At 34.8% G+C, this 12,643-nt stretch overlaps 1 protein-coding gene across 4 annotated transcripts in view; it reads left to right on the top strand.

Annotated features, from left to right (window-relative positions):
* The window catches only part of LOC150104464 (serine/threonine-protein kinase Tao-like), a 713,758-nt gene that overhangs the window by 319,362 nt on the left and 381,753 nt on the right, over positions 1-12,643 (top strand). For all 4 annotated transcript variants that reach the window (XM_090395159.1, XM_090395157.1, XM_090395158.1 and 1 more), the window contains one exon: positions 5,767-5,848. In XM_090395159.1, the coding sequence (XP_090251285.1) occupies positions 5,767-5,848 (82 nt within the window). The remainder of the gene's footprint in view (positions 1-5,766; positions 5,849-12,643) is intronic.

Raw genomic sequence — 12,643 nt, forward strand, 5'->3', positions numbered from 1 at the left:
GGAGTTTATAATATTCCATGCTCATGTGGCTCTAGTTATAATATTCCATGCTCATGTGGACAGACTTCGAGACGCCTCGAAATCAGGCAAAAGGAGCACATTGGCTATGTCAAAAACAACAGATAGGACATTTCTGGCCTATCGTCTCATTTCTCTACGATTAACCATGTCATTGAGTGGGACAAAAGCTGTTCCCCTTGCATAGTCGCCCATTCTACTGTCAACCTTAATAGAAATCAAGGCCTAATACTCCCAGAGATATGGAAAACCCTAATCAGAACCTTAAAAATGGAAGAAATGAACTTTAATACAAACTACAGAAAGTTCCTCAGCAACAGCTAGCTGATCTTCTACACGCGATACGTGTTTCACTCACGTTCGATACTATTTTATTTGTAATTATTCTAGTCAGGTTTTTATTCTTGTCAGTTTTGCAGTTACGCATAATTGTGAGATTGTTTAAACCTATATGTGAATACCCTGAAGATGCCAACAGATAAGTGTGGTGAAACTAGTTGGTTCAGTTAATAAAATTGATCAACACTTGATCGGTAAACCAAATATTATTTACTAATTTATGATCAAGAAAATAACCTTCATGGTGAACTTTTTTGATGTTCATAATACCAACAAATGAACTTGTTTTTTTCGGAATTTCTTATAGTTTGTGCTTTAAACTGTTAGTTATCTTTACCCCTGAAGATGTTAGTCTGACCACTAACGAAACTTGTCGGGTTTGTTTTTTAGTACTTGTTTAGTTTTAAAAAAGTTTTTTTAATAAAAATGTGGTCACAAAACCGAAATAATTCGATTGAAGTTTGTCTGTTTTTTTATGAACAACAAATGATATTAAATTTCCTTACACACTTTTCAATTGAGACTTATTTTTTAATATCAAAAATATTATGTGTTCATAATATTTCAATGGAAAATCATTTGCCTAAAATTGCAACAGTTGATTTTTGTAGGATGCTCATTCCAATAATATGCACTGCTTAACCACTGTAGACAGAATATAGTTGAATAAATATATCCATACGGACTGATTTGAAATTTATATCCATTTTCAAGATATCCATTGTACATTCTCACCCCTTTTCCCTCCCCTTTCCTCCATTCCAGAAACTGAATTATAAATAATTATAATTCTATTGATTATCGGTTCTAATGTAATATATAAATCTGTACTTAGAGGAGGTCCAACCATTATCAAACTTCCATTCATGTCAGTTTGGCTAATTCAGACAGAAATGACCAGAGATAGGACCAAATGGCAAAGATTTGCACATAGGGAACTCAACCCGTCATCTGATAGGTTGACTTCTCCATGTGCAAATCTTTGCCATATTTTCTTGGAATCTGTCGGCTGTTCCTTCTCAGTATGTGTCGAATCCATTTTCTATCTGCATTGTTTATTTCACTGTTGATGCTTTTTTGCTCTGTCAGTTTGTATAAGACATCATCGGTTGTACGTTGGGATCACAACATTTTAAAGATTTTATGCTGGCATTTAATTATTTAATTTAGCTTCTTGTTTTTGGTCAGTTTCCATATCTCTGTTCAATATAATATAGCCTTAAAATTGCAATTGAATAGCTTTATTTTGGTTTCATGATATTTGGACAAATTCTGTATTATTTAATTTTCTGAAAACAGTATTTGCTTTTGTCAGTCTTTACATTATATCCCTGTCAATTCCAGCTTCACAATCTCCATTCGTTTCGAAGTATGTAAAGTTCTTAACTTCTTCTACTGCCTGTTGATTGATTTTAATTTCTTTCTGGAATTTTTAATTTTTAATGGTAAACTATCAGCATTTCTTTTTCCATAGTGAATTGAATGCATGGGTGCAGGCTATTAATCCAGTGTAGTTAAGTTTCAGAATGAGGCAAACAGCCAAAACATCATTGATGTAATGAAGCCACAGAGACAGTTGGGAATGAATGGGTGGGAACAAGGTATCCTCCAGATGGTTCAAAAAATAGTAACACTGTCAAAACTAACGTACCCTCATTGTATTTGAATGTTCTTGATTTTTTTTTGAAAAATTGTGTAGAACTCTTGATATATGATTTGATTGTTCAATATGGAATGCAAGGAACAACAAATTTGCTGCTTGCATTAATTAATAAACGTGAAAAAAATTTAGCAATTCTATAGGTAGAGAATCAATACGATTCATAATGGGTTACCGAACAGCCTTTTTTAGGGAGTTTTGGGAGACCATATAAATGAGATGGTCCTTCCAAAATGGGTGTATAACTTATAAAAAAAAAAATATATTTTGATCCTAGCTAACAACTTCATCCAGGATTTTATTTAATTGTTTAATCTGTGCTTTTGTAAGGTTATAATTGACTTGATAAGTGGAGGTATCCTGTAAAAGGCAGTCTTTCTCTCATAGTCGACCTTATCCATTATCAGTACAGCTTTTCCTTTATCCACTTTCAAAATAGATATATGGTTCTTTTGTTTTAATGAAAGCAGGGCACAGAATTTAGTAGTAGATAAATTATGTAGAGGTAATTTGCTTCTAAACAGTAAAGAAGCAACTTCATGTTATGCAACTTGATATTATGCAAAAAATCAAGATATGGAATGGATTTTGTTGCATCATCTGATGCACCATGCATCAGATGATGGGCATCCAGAAATGTTAATTATCCATTTATTAGTAGGAGTGTTGTCAGCAGTAATTTTTTGCTCATGATATAATTATTACCATCATTGGAGGTGGCAGACTCATCATGGGAAGTTCATTCAACTGACAACATATTTATCATACTGAATCTTAAAATCCTTAGCACTCCTTACACTAACAACTTATTCTGGTAATGAATTCCATTCACTGACAATTCTTCATCTAAAAAACCTGCTCCTCACATCCCTCTTCACCACAGTCTTAAATAACTTGCAGCGATGGCCTTTGATTTTCCCCTCTTGCCTTCTACTCTTTTCTTAATCCCCTTTGGATTAATCCAATAAAATCTTTTATCATACACCTCTTTTTCTCTTGTCCATTAAACCCAGCAATCCACATTTCTTAAACTTTTCTCCATAGTCCTGATATTGTTTTCACTCATCTCTGGACCTTCTCCAACGTTTCCACATCACATTGAACATCGGGTGACCAAATCTGAGCACAGTAGTCCAAGTCTGATCTGAACAGTGCTTTATATAGTGACACAACCACTTCCTTATCCCTACATGTTAGAGCACTTCTTATCATAGCAGCACCATGATGTGCAGTCTTTGCAACGCTTGCAATATGCCTTCTAAACTTCAGTCTGCTATCACTCCCAAATCTGAAATCACGTCCACTTCATACAGTGCAGCACTATCAGATTAGCGCAAAGTGTTATATTTCTGTACTTTAAAATGCAACAGTTTGTACTTATTAATATTAAAATTGCAACCCCACTCCTTTGTCCAAGTCAGAAGTCTATTCATATCTTCCTGAAGGGAATTAACATCAGCAGTGCTACTTATAATTCTCCTCAACTTTGCATCATCAGCAAATAACTGGAGATTTCCAGTCAGTCTAAATGATATACTACTATTTACAAACAGGTTAAACAGCAGGGACACAAGAACAGAACCCCGGGGGGGGGGGGGGGGGCACATCACTGGTTACCCTCCTGTTTTTGAGACTTCTCCATCATATACCAGCAAGTTAAATCCATCATTCAGAGAGTCAATCTCTGATCCATTTAACCAATATACTATATATTCCCATCCTATGCAGTTTGTACACTGACTTATCATGTGGTAATTGATCAAACGCTTTTGCAATGTCCAAGAATATCACTATATATGATTCTCCCTTATCTAACACATTTGTTACCTTATCATAAAATGCAAATAAATTGCTGAAACAAGACCTACCTTTTGCAAATCTGTGCTGACCTTTATATAAAAAATGCCATGTCCATCAACCCAATCTAACTAATCTCTTCAACACCTTGACTACAACTTCAATACAGACTAGTCTATAATTGGAAATTTCTGTCCTAGAACAGTGCTTGTGGAATGGTACTATTTTGCTTTCTTTCCACTCCTTAGGAACACCACCCACTGCAAGACCTTCATTAAACAATCAAGTCAAGAGCTTAGCTAACTGTTGTGGACATTCCTTAATAATACGTGGTGATAGATATATCATCCAGTCTCACACCCTTATTAACATCTAACCTGATCAACACCTGATACATCTCTAATTCTTTCACTTCCAATTCTCCTAATGTTTGCCTCCCTTTTATTATTGCATGGCATAATTTACACCAGTGCTCATTCAATAATTCCACTATATCCTTTGCAGTGGTCACTCTGCTGCCATGACTATCTACCATTCTCAACCTGCCATAATTATTCATATTTTTGCATCGGCCTGTTTGAATGCTCTGTCATAAGAGCAAATTAAAGATTGTTTAGAAACATGCATAATAATATTGTAATTCATCCTCCGGAGTAGCAGAAATTCTTCTTTCCAGATCTAGAAAATAGACTGAATATTAGATGCTGAATCTCTTTTAGCTGCTCGAAGTTGGGTTTCTCTCTCTCTCTCTCTCTCTCTCTCTCTCTCTGTGTGTGTGTGATTGTGTGTGTAAACTTGCATGAATATAAATTTTGTGAGCCCTAGGTGACCAATTAGTCTCACTAAATCTAGCAAACATAAAAATAGGGTTTTTTTAATTTTTATTTTTAGAACAGCAATCTGAGCACAAAGCTTACTTTGTAAAACCAATAATTTTCGTACCTTGTCTATTAGTTTAGCAAATTCTTCACCATGAAGAATAAGTCTAATCTTTAAAGGTACTAGTGGCATAACTGAAAACAAATTACACAATAACTGCAGTAATTAACTTTAATGAAAGTACAGGTATTTCCTACTGAAAATAATAGTACATCATCAATGTGTAGAAACAAGCAAATCGAAGAACAAGAATATAAGGTATATACAATTGGGTTTACCAATTAAAAATGGATGCCAAGAGGAAATCAAAATTAATATTAATAAATAATATTAAAACTATTTTTAATGTTTACATAAAATGAAAATCTCCCAACTTTTGTGTGAGAGACAATCGCTGTGATTTAGGTTAGACCAATGTAAAAGGGCTTCACAACTTTCTTTGAAAAGGCATTCATATTTAAAACTGCTTCTATGGAGAATACGAGCTTCATCCTACCTGATACCGAGTTTAGTGGCAAAACTATGCTGTTCCATATCTGAGTTTTGAGATTTCACATATTAAATTGGTATTGATGTTCATTAATTCTTTTTTTTTTCCACAGAATGGCCTGCCTGCCCAAGGTTTCAAATTACATTCACAAAGAATCTGGTAAACAGCAGCTAAAGAAAGAAGTAACAGTTTGCCTTTTGTGCCTTTTGTATAAACATCAAAAATAGTTTTAATGTTATTTATTAATATTAATTTTGATTTCTAGCTCACATAACCATTTTTAATGGGTAAACTGGATGTTGATGTACCTTGTATTCCTGTTCTTTGATTTGCTTGTTTCATTACACTGATGTACTGTTATTTTCAGTATGGAATATCTGTACCTTCATTAAACTTTATTACTGTGATTATCATGTAATTTTGTTTATAGTCGTCCCACAGGTGCCTTTAAAGACTAGGAATATAATTCTTTTTTCCTTTTTAACATACAGCTGTTTTTGTTAAATTTCTTTTCTTTGAAAAAAAAAAAAAAGGTTTATTACAAAGATATTAGCTAACTTGTTTATTCTTCTGATATTACTAGGTCAGATACTTTCCATGATTTTGTAGACTCATGTTTACAGAAAAATCCTGCTGATAGGCCTACTGCAGCAAAGCTGTTACAGGTATGTTATTTTTATTATTGTATGCCTTTTAACTAATGGATCAAGAATCTCACACACACACACACACACACACACACACACACACACACACACACACACAGTTGACTCTCACTTATGAAATTCATAGGCTACCACATGAATAATTGCTAGCATTTTCTGTCTGTTGGACAATATGCAAAAATTAACTTCCTGTAGTTGTATATGATGATTTTTGTATTAGCTGTTTCCACTTTTTTTTTTAAAGTAAAAAGATAACGACATATTTATAAAATGTTTTATTGTGCTGCTAGTTTGTTTGCTTGCTATATATGAACAATAACAGGTTATGGGGTACTATTCTGGCTTTTTTAAATGTGATGGGGAAAAAAATCTTTCTTTTCCCCCTCTCTGAAATTTCAGAATTTGAGAAGCATGATCAGAAATGTCCTTTATTTACTGGTGCTGTAGTCTTCTGTGACTAGTTAAGGTGACCTTCAAATGCTTAGTGTTAACACACAATCAGTTGTAAACTTGATTTCATTCTTTTACAGTGTTACATGTCGAAAACATCTTCGAAATTAAATAGGATTAGTAATTAGTTTAAAAATTATATTTTAATATATGAAGGGGTAGTTGCTTGTTCTTGTGATGTTTTTGTATTGATATTCCACATTCGCAGGGCCACATGGGGATGTCCATAAGGATAAATAAGAGGTAACATTATCACCCAATTGATTTTTACCATTACATGACATCCCCATAGAGTCCCAGGACTCATCACAGAAGGACACTCTACATTATATTTAGCCACATCATTCACATTACTACCACCATCCTGTATGATTTGCATACTTGTCTACTTAGGAGTCGACCAGTGGGTGACTACAGACTAGACAAAATGTTTTCATTAACATTAATTAGTAATTATCTGTGACTTCCAGGGCAAAGAGAGTCAAGGACTCATTGAGAGAGGCATCATAGCACACCAGCTGTCATAGTTTCTCTGAAACTCATTGACACTAAATGAACTCATCACTTCAGCAGGCAAACTGTTCCATTCATCCCCTGCTCTGTGAGAGAAAAATCTAGCTGTTATCTCTTTCTTAGCTGTGCACAAAGTTAGCTTCAATGGATGTCCCAATGTTTTCTCCCCACTTTACATATAATGAAACAATTCATCAGGCAATATCCTGTAATACCCATTCAGAAGTTTATAGACTTCTATCATATTGCCCCTTTCTCCTGTTAATAACAGTGTCTGCAGTCCTCATAATCTATATTCTGTAATCCAGCTATGATCTTTGTAACTCTTTGTACCCTTTCTACAGCTTCTGAACATAGGAAACCAAATCTGTGCACAGTAGTGGTATCTAGACTTGTAAAGAGTTAAAATGACTTTCTTATCATTATCTATCAGTGTTCATTTCAACATCACATTATCCTCTGAATTATATCTGCATATTTTTTTCTATATGACCTTTGAACCTCAATTCCTATCTACCATAAGTTCAGAATCCCTCGCCTTTCAGTTTTTCCAAGCATAATTCCACCAATTTAATATGCCATTGGAAATCTCATTATACCAAAATGTAGTTACACTTAAACACAGAATAGATGGCCATTATCATTTGTACACTGTTCCAGGTTATTTAAATAAGTGCTTGACAACAGTAGCATTCCTGATTGCCTGTCTGTTTTTACATCATTAGCAAACAATTGAACATCTGTCAGAACTTTCCCAATATCCTTAATGTAGAGATTAAATAACAGTGGTCCAAGGACTGATCCTTGTGGTACCCCCACCGGTCACCTTAAATCTGGCAGATTCTCATTCACTGTATTCTACTTTCTCATACCTGTATATTAACCATCCACTTAGCCAAGTCAGAAGTTCACATTACAACTCCATATTCAGTTTCTGCAACAGCCTTTCATGTGATATTCTATCAAATGCCTTAGCAGAGTCTAACAGTAACATTTCCTTTATCCAACTCATTTGTAATATTGTTATAAAATAAGACCAAATTGTTCATCAAACATGACCACTTCCCTTTAGTAAATCTTTGCTGTTCCTTGCAGAGTATGGCTTGTATGTCAATCCATTTCTGTATGTGAGTTCTTCCCAACTTCTCTAAAATCTTCACCACTGCTGCAGAGATAGCAATAGGTCAGTAGACACATTGGATTTTGTACCACCTTTGTACAATAGAACTATCATACATTCTTCCCATTCCTGTAGTGTCTTTCCTGAACTTGACTCAAGTCATACAAACATGTCAAGTGGTTGCTAGTTCAGCTGAGCATTCCTTTAGTATAGGATAGATAATACATCTGTCCCTATTGCAAATTCTTATCCAGGTTATGCAACATTTCTTGAGCCTCATTCTCATGAATTTCTCTCTCTTCATCTGGTGTAGTAGTAGCAGCAGCAGCACTGTGCTACTGAAAATTTTGGGGAGTTTGAATAGCACACACCCAGTTGTTCTACATCTTTCTGTTGCTATTAGGGGGTGAGCAGTACCCATTGTAAGTCAATATGCCAATGACTGGCAAGCTGAGAGAATGTGGTCTTGAGTTACATGTGTTGTAACACTGTAGTTTAGTGGTTTGACATCCAAAATGGCAGATTTTAAGGAGCAAAGAACCCGCATCAAATTTTTCTCCAACTTCAAAAAAAAAACTGCTGTAAAAACCTACTAAATGCTTAAGGAAGCATTTGGTGACAATACAATGAGCCAAAGCAAAAACTTGTTTGTGGTACAAATGCTTCAAGGATGGACAACTGTCAACAAGCACAACACCTGAAAACATCATGTTGAGATGCATTGCTGCTCCCATCTCCCCTGCGACTGTTCCTTAAAGTGAAATTCTGGCTGAAAGGGTGTTTTGACACGATTGAGGAGATCCAGGCAGAATCACAGGAGGTGCTCAACAACATAGGTATTCTTGAGGACATTCAGAGATGCATAGAATCATGGAAAATCTACTACAGTTGCTGTATACATGCACATGGGGATTATTTCAAAGGAGATCATGGAAACTAGGAGTAAAGCTGTTTATATATATATATATATATATATATATATATGGTCAAATTTCCCAAACATTTGGGTAGCACCTCCTTGATCTTAACGAAGTGAGTACTCATTATTTGAATAATCTTATCAGTTTCTGACATAATGATACCATCTGTATTGACTACAGTTATTCTTCCATATTCATTTTTCTTTTTCTTCAACATAATGATAAAATTCTTTTACATTGCATCTATCATGCATGCCAATTTCTTTTCATACTCTGTTTTAACCTTGTGCACAATACTTATAACTTTCCTTCACTTTATTTCATAAATCCTCTTACCCTTATTTTCATGATATTTCTTGCACACCCATTTCACTCCCACCCTACTTCTTCAAACTCTGGGGGGTGCATTCAGATACTGCTACATTTAAGCATATTTTAGCTTCTTATGCTTTGCTGAAATCTATCATATTCAGTAACTGATACAAAGATAGTATTCTCCTGAGTTTATAGTTTCTAGCTTTGTATTCAGCATGTATTCTATCCTAATTGGAGCAACCATGTAGTGAGCTATTTCTCCAGTACAGCATGATCATTCTCAGCAGCTGGTGGTAAAAGTCGCATTCTTTACCGAGACCCCCTTTCTGATGCTGTGATCAAATCTTTCTCTTTGATCTTGAGTTCCTTCTTTCACATGCTGTTTGAAAAAGTTGTCTCTCAACAGCATTTCTCTTAAATTATCCAGACAATCTATGGATAATATGTCACGCATAGTGATTGCTTGTTTAGTACTTAACAGGGTAATTTGGCCATGCATTTCAACATCTCTAGCAGTTGCCATGCCAAGTCTGTACTAATACCCACCATATGTTTCATCCTGTTAGCCTCCAGCTCAAACCATATACACACAGGAGCACTGATTTAACACGTGTGTCAATAATACATCTCTTTGCATTTGTATGCAAAGAGATGTAATTGAACCATCCTGGTAGGTTTTTTTGGACTGTTGTTGTTTTGCTTTTTGTTTTAATATCTTTCTTAATCCTCCATCTTTAATAAAGATGGAGGACCAAGATTAGATATTGAAACAAAATCTAGGTAATATTTTCCATCTTTATAAAGATGGAAGTAATTGCCTAGGTATTTGAACTGATCATCTTCTTTAAATATTCATCCTTGAGCATTTTTTCTTAGTTCAATGCACATGTTGCTGTGTTTGATTTTTCGATACTTATGATTAAGATATTTTTAAGAGTATGATCTTTGGCCATTTCTGAAGGTGTGATTTGTTTTCTATGCTAATGGATTGATATCATCATCAAACTATTCTTCTTCCTGCCATACTTTAATATTACAATTCTACAGGGTTTCATTTACAGCATACCTGAGGAAGACGGATAACATTGGTGATAACTTGCATATTCCTCTCTCACTCAGCACTCCATTGGAAAGGGAGTGCTATAATTCTTAATATGTTAAGAATTCTTGAATAACTGAGTTAAGTGTTCACTTCAGGTGTACTTTCCCTGTAAACCCATCAGCTCTTTGGATGGTGAAGAGGAACTGAATGAAATAATAGATGAGTAAAGGTATTCTAAGCTATTGCAAGAGCTTGATTCAAATACAGCATTCAGACTGAGTGCGATATCAGCATGGGTGAAATATGCAAAGAGAGTTAACAGTGTTCCTGAACAGGTTGTTTTACTCATCTCAACACCTGATTTCCAATGAATGGAGAGAAAACAAGATAATTCCATTATGTAAAGGTGAAGCAGCACTACACGTACAGCAAAATGTAGATCAGCCTGGAATGGCCATTGTGATAGGTACTAGAGCAGCTGGTTAGGAATTGCATCCACATGCAAATAGACAGCAAGGTTTTGTTAAAGACCTTGCCTGAGCTGGATAAGAGTGAATATCCAGTGATATTTCAAGATTTATTGCTGCATTTAAGAAATAGGAATGTTTATATATATATATATATATATATATACTGACTATAACCGAGATTAGAATAACAATTAAATTTATTCAAAACGCAACATGTTTCATCGGATTGTCTGACTTCTTCAGGCGTGGAAGCATAGAAAGCAAATAAAAAACGCTAAGAAACATCGTATCACTATAAAACGACTATTATAAAATTCAGTTAGCTTTGAACTGTAGCTACAGTCCGTGTTGAAGTTCTGTTAAGTAGCTGCGTGCGTCTGATTTCACGCATCTGCCAATATCGGATAGCAGAGATGAAAGAGTCCGGCAGATTATAACTAAGATTATTATTTATGTGATGAGGGTCCATAACAATTTCCTTAGATTCGACTATGCATTGCTCCATCTCGTCATGGCATATATGAAGGTTTGAGGTTGTTGTCCAGTTTATCTCATGTTGATGGCCTTCATCATTTGTGTTTTACTGAAAACAGTACATGACTTGACAGGGCACTTGCTCTAGTTCTTTTGTAGGCAATGTCTCTGGTGTTCTTCTAGATGTAGGAGGATGGATTTTTCAGTTTGGCCATAGTATTGCTTCCCACAGTCGCACGTGATTTTTATATATATATATATATATATAATACCACTGCTGATACATACACCAAATTGTTAAGAAGTCAGTAGCATACATTCAATAGCCAAAATGTGACAGTGCAGGCTGCAGATGGTTTTGGACCAGTTATTGCCTTATATGACAATGCAGCTGGATGGAAAGGCAACGTCCATTATCATTCGGTCTGAATTGTATAAGTATGGTTTGGAGAACATATCCAACCATTCCATGTGCTCCTTTGGCTGCCTCATTCTCTTGATTTGAATCCCATAAGACATTCGTGGAATCGTGAGAACAGAGCATCCAATACAGCCACTACAAGAATGCAACTTCATCATTGTATATAAGACAGATTTATAAAAATGTGATTAAAATCACAAATTGTAGTGTAGGAAACATGATCTGAAACATGAATAAAACAGATCTCAGATGACTAACTGCATATGGATGCTCCATTAAATAATGTATCAATAATAGACTTTACCACAACTTAATGCATTTCCATGTTATGAACTTTATTATCAAATGTAAAACTCAGAAAAGTTATTGAGAAAATTAGCAAAGCCAGAGCTGATAAGCATGTGCAATTCATAACTGTAAAGAACAGTATAAATAGAAAGGTGATGTCTTTTCAGTTTAATGGATAGTGGGGTGTGACTGTATTAGTAAGTACCTTTTATATGTAAGAAGTTTCAAAAGTTAAAATCATCTATCCTGAGATGTCACAAAATGCAGAGGCAAACAAGATAAGGTGGTACTTAAAGCTAATGATATCCGTATGTTAAATTTAATTTTTACTTTACATCACAAATTCTGCAGTTCACCCTTTAGATTATTTCACCTGCTCAACATCACACATCCGCAGTTTATGCATTTTCTTTATTAGGCCAGTGTTTAACATGTATGAGATTATCAACAGTAAAGGTTCCTTCAATCAGGCACCTATGCAGAATGACCACCATTCATAGGATGACTGCATTCATGTTCTTAAATCAACGGTGGCATGTAAGTACAAAATTATTACTTCAGGCTGCACACATTCTTATCATAATAAACAGTCTTCATTGTTAGGATTAACAGTAAAATACATTATATGAAATGAGCAGAGGTCAGATCTTTTGTTGTCAGATACCAGGATAGCATGTTGTGTTATTTAATTTCCTACTTAATTCGCTCTTTAGCATTTACTGATGTCCACTGATTAACAAGAATTCCTTAAACTAGAAAAGAATATACTAGAATGATTTTCT

Source organism: Typopeltis vanoorti, chromosome 7 (genome assembly GCF_054136105.1).
Source record: "Typopeltis vanoorti isolate ZY-2024b chromosome 7, IOZ_Tvanoo_1.0, whole genome shotgun sequence".
Lineage (NCBI taxonomy): Eukaryota > Metazoa > Arthropoda > Arachnida > Uropygi > Thelyphonidae > Typopeltis > Typopeltis vanoorti.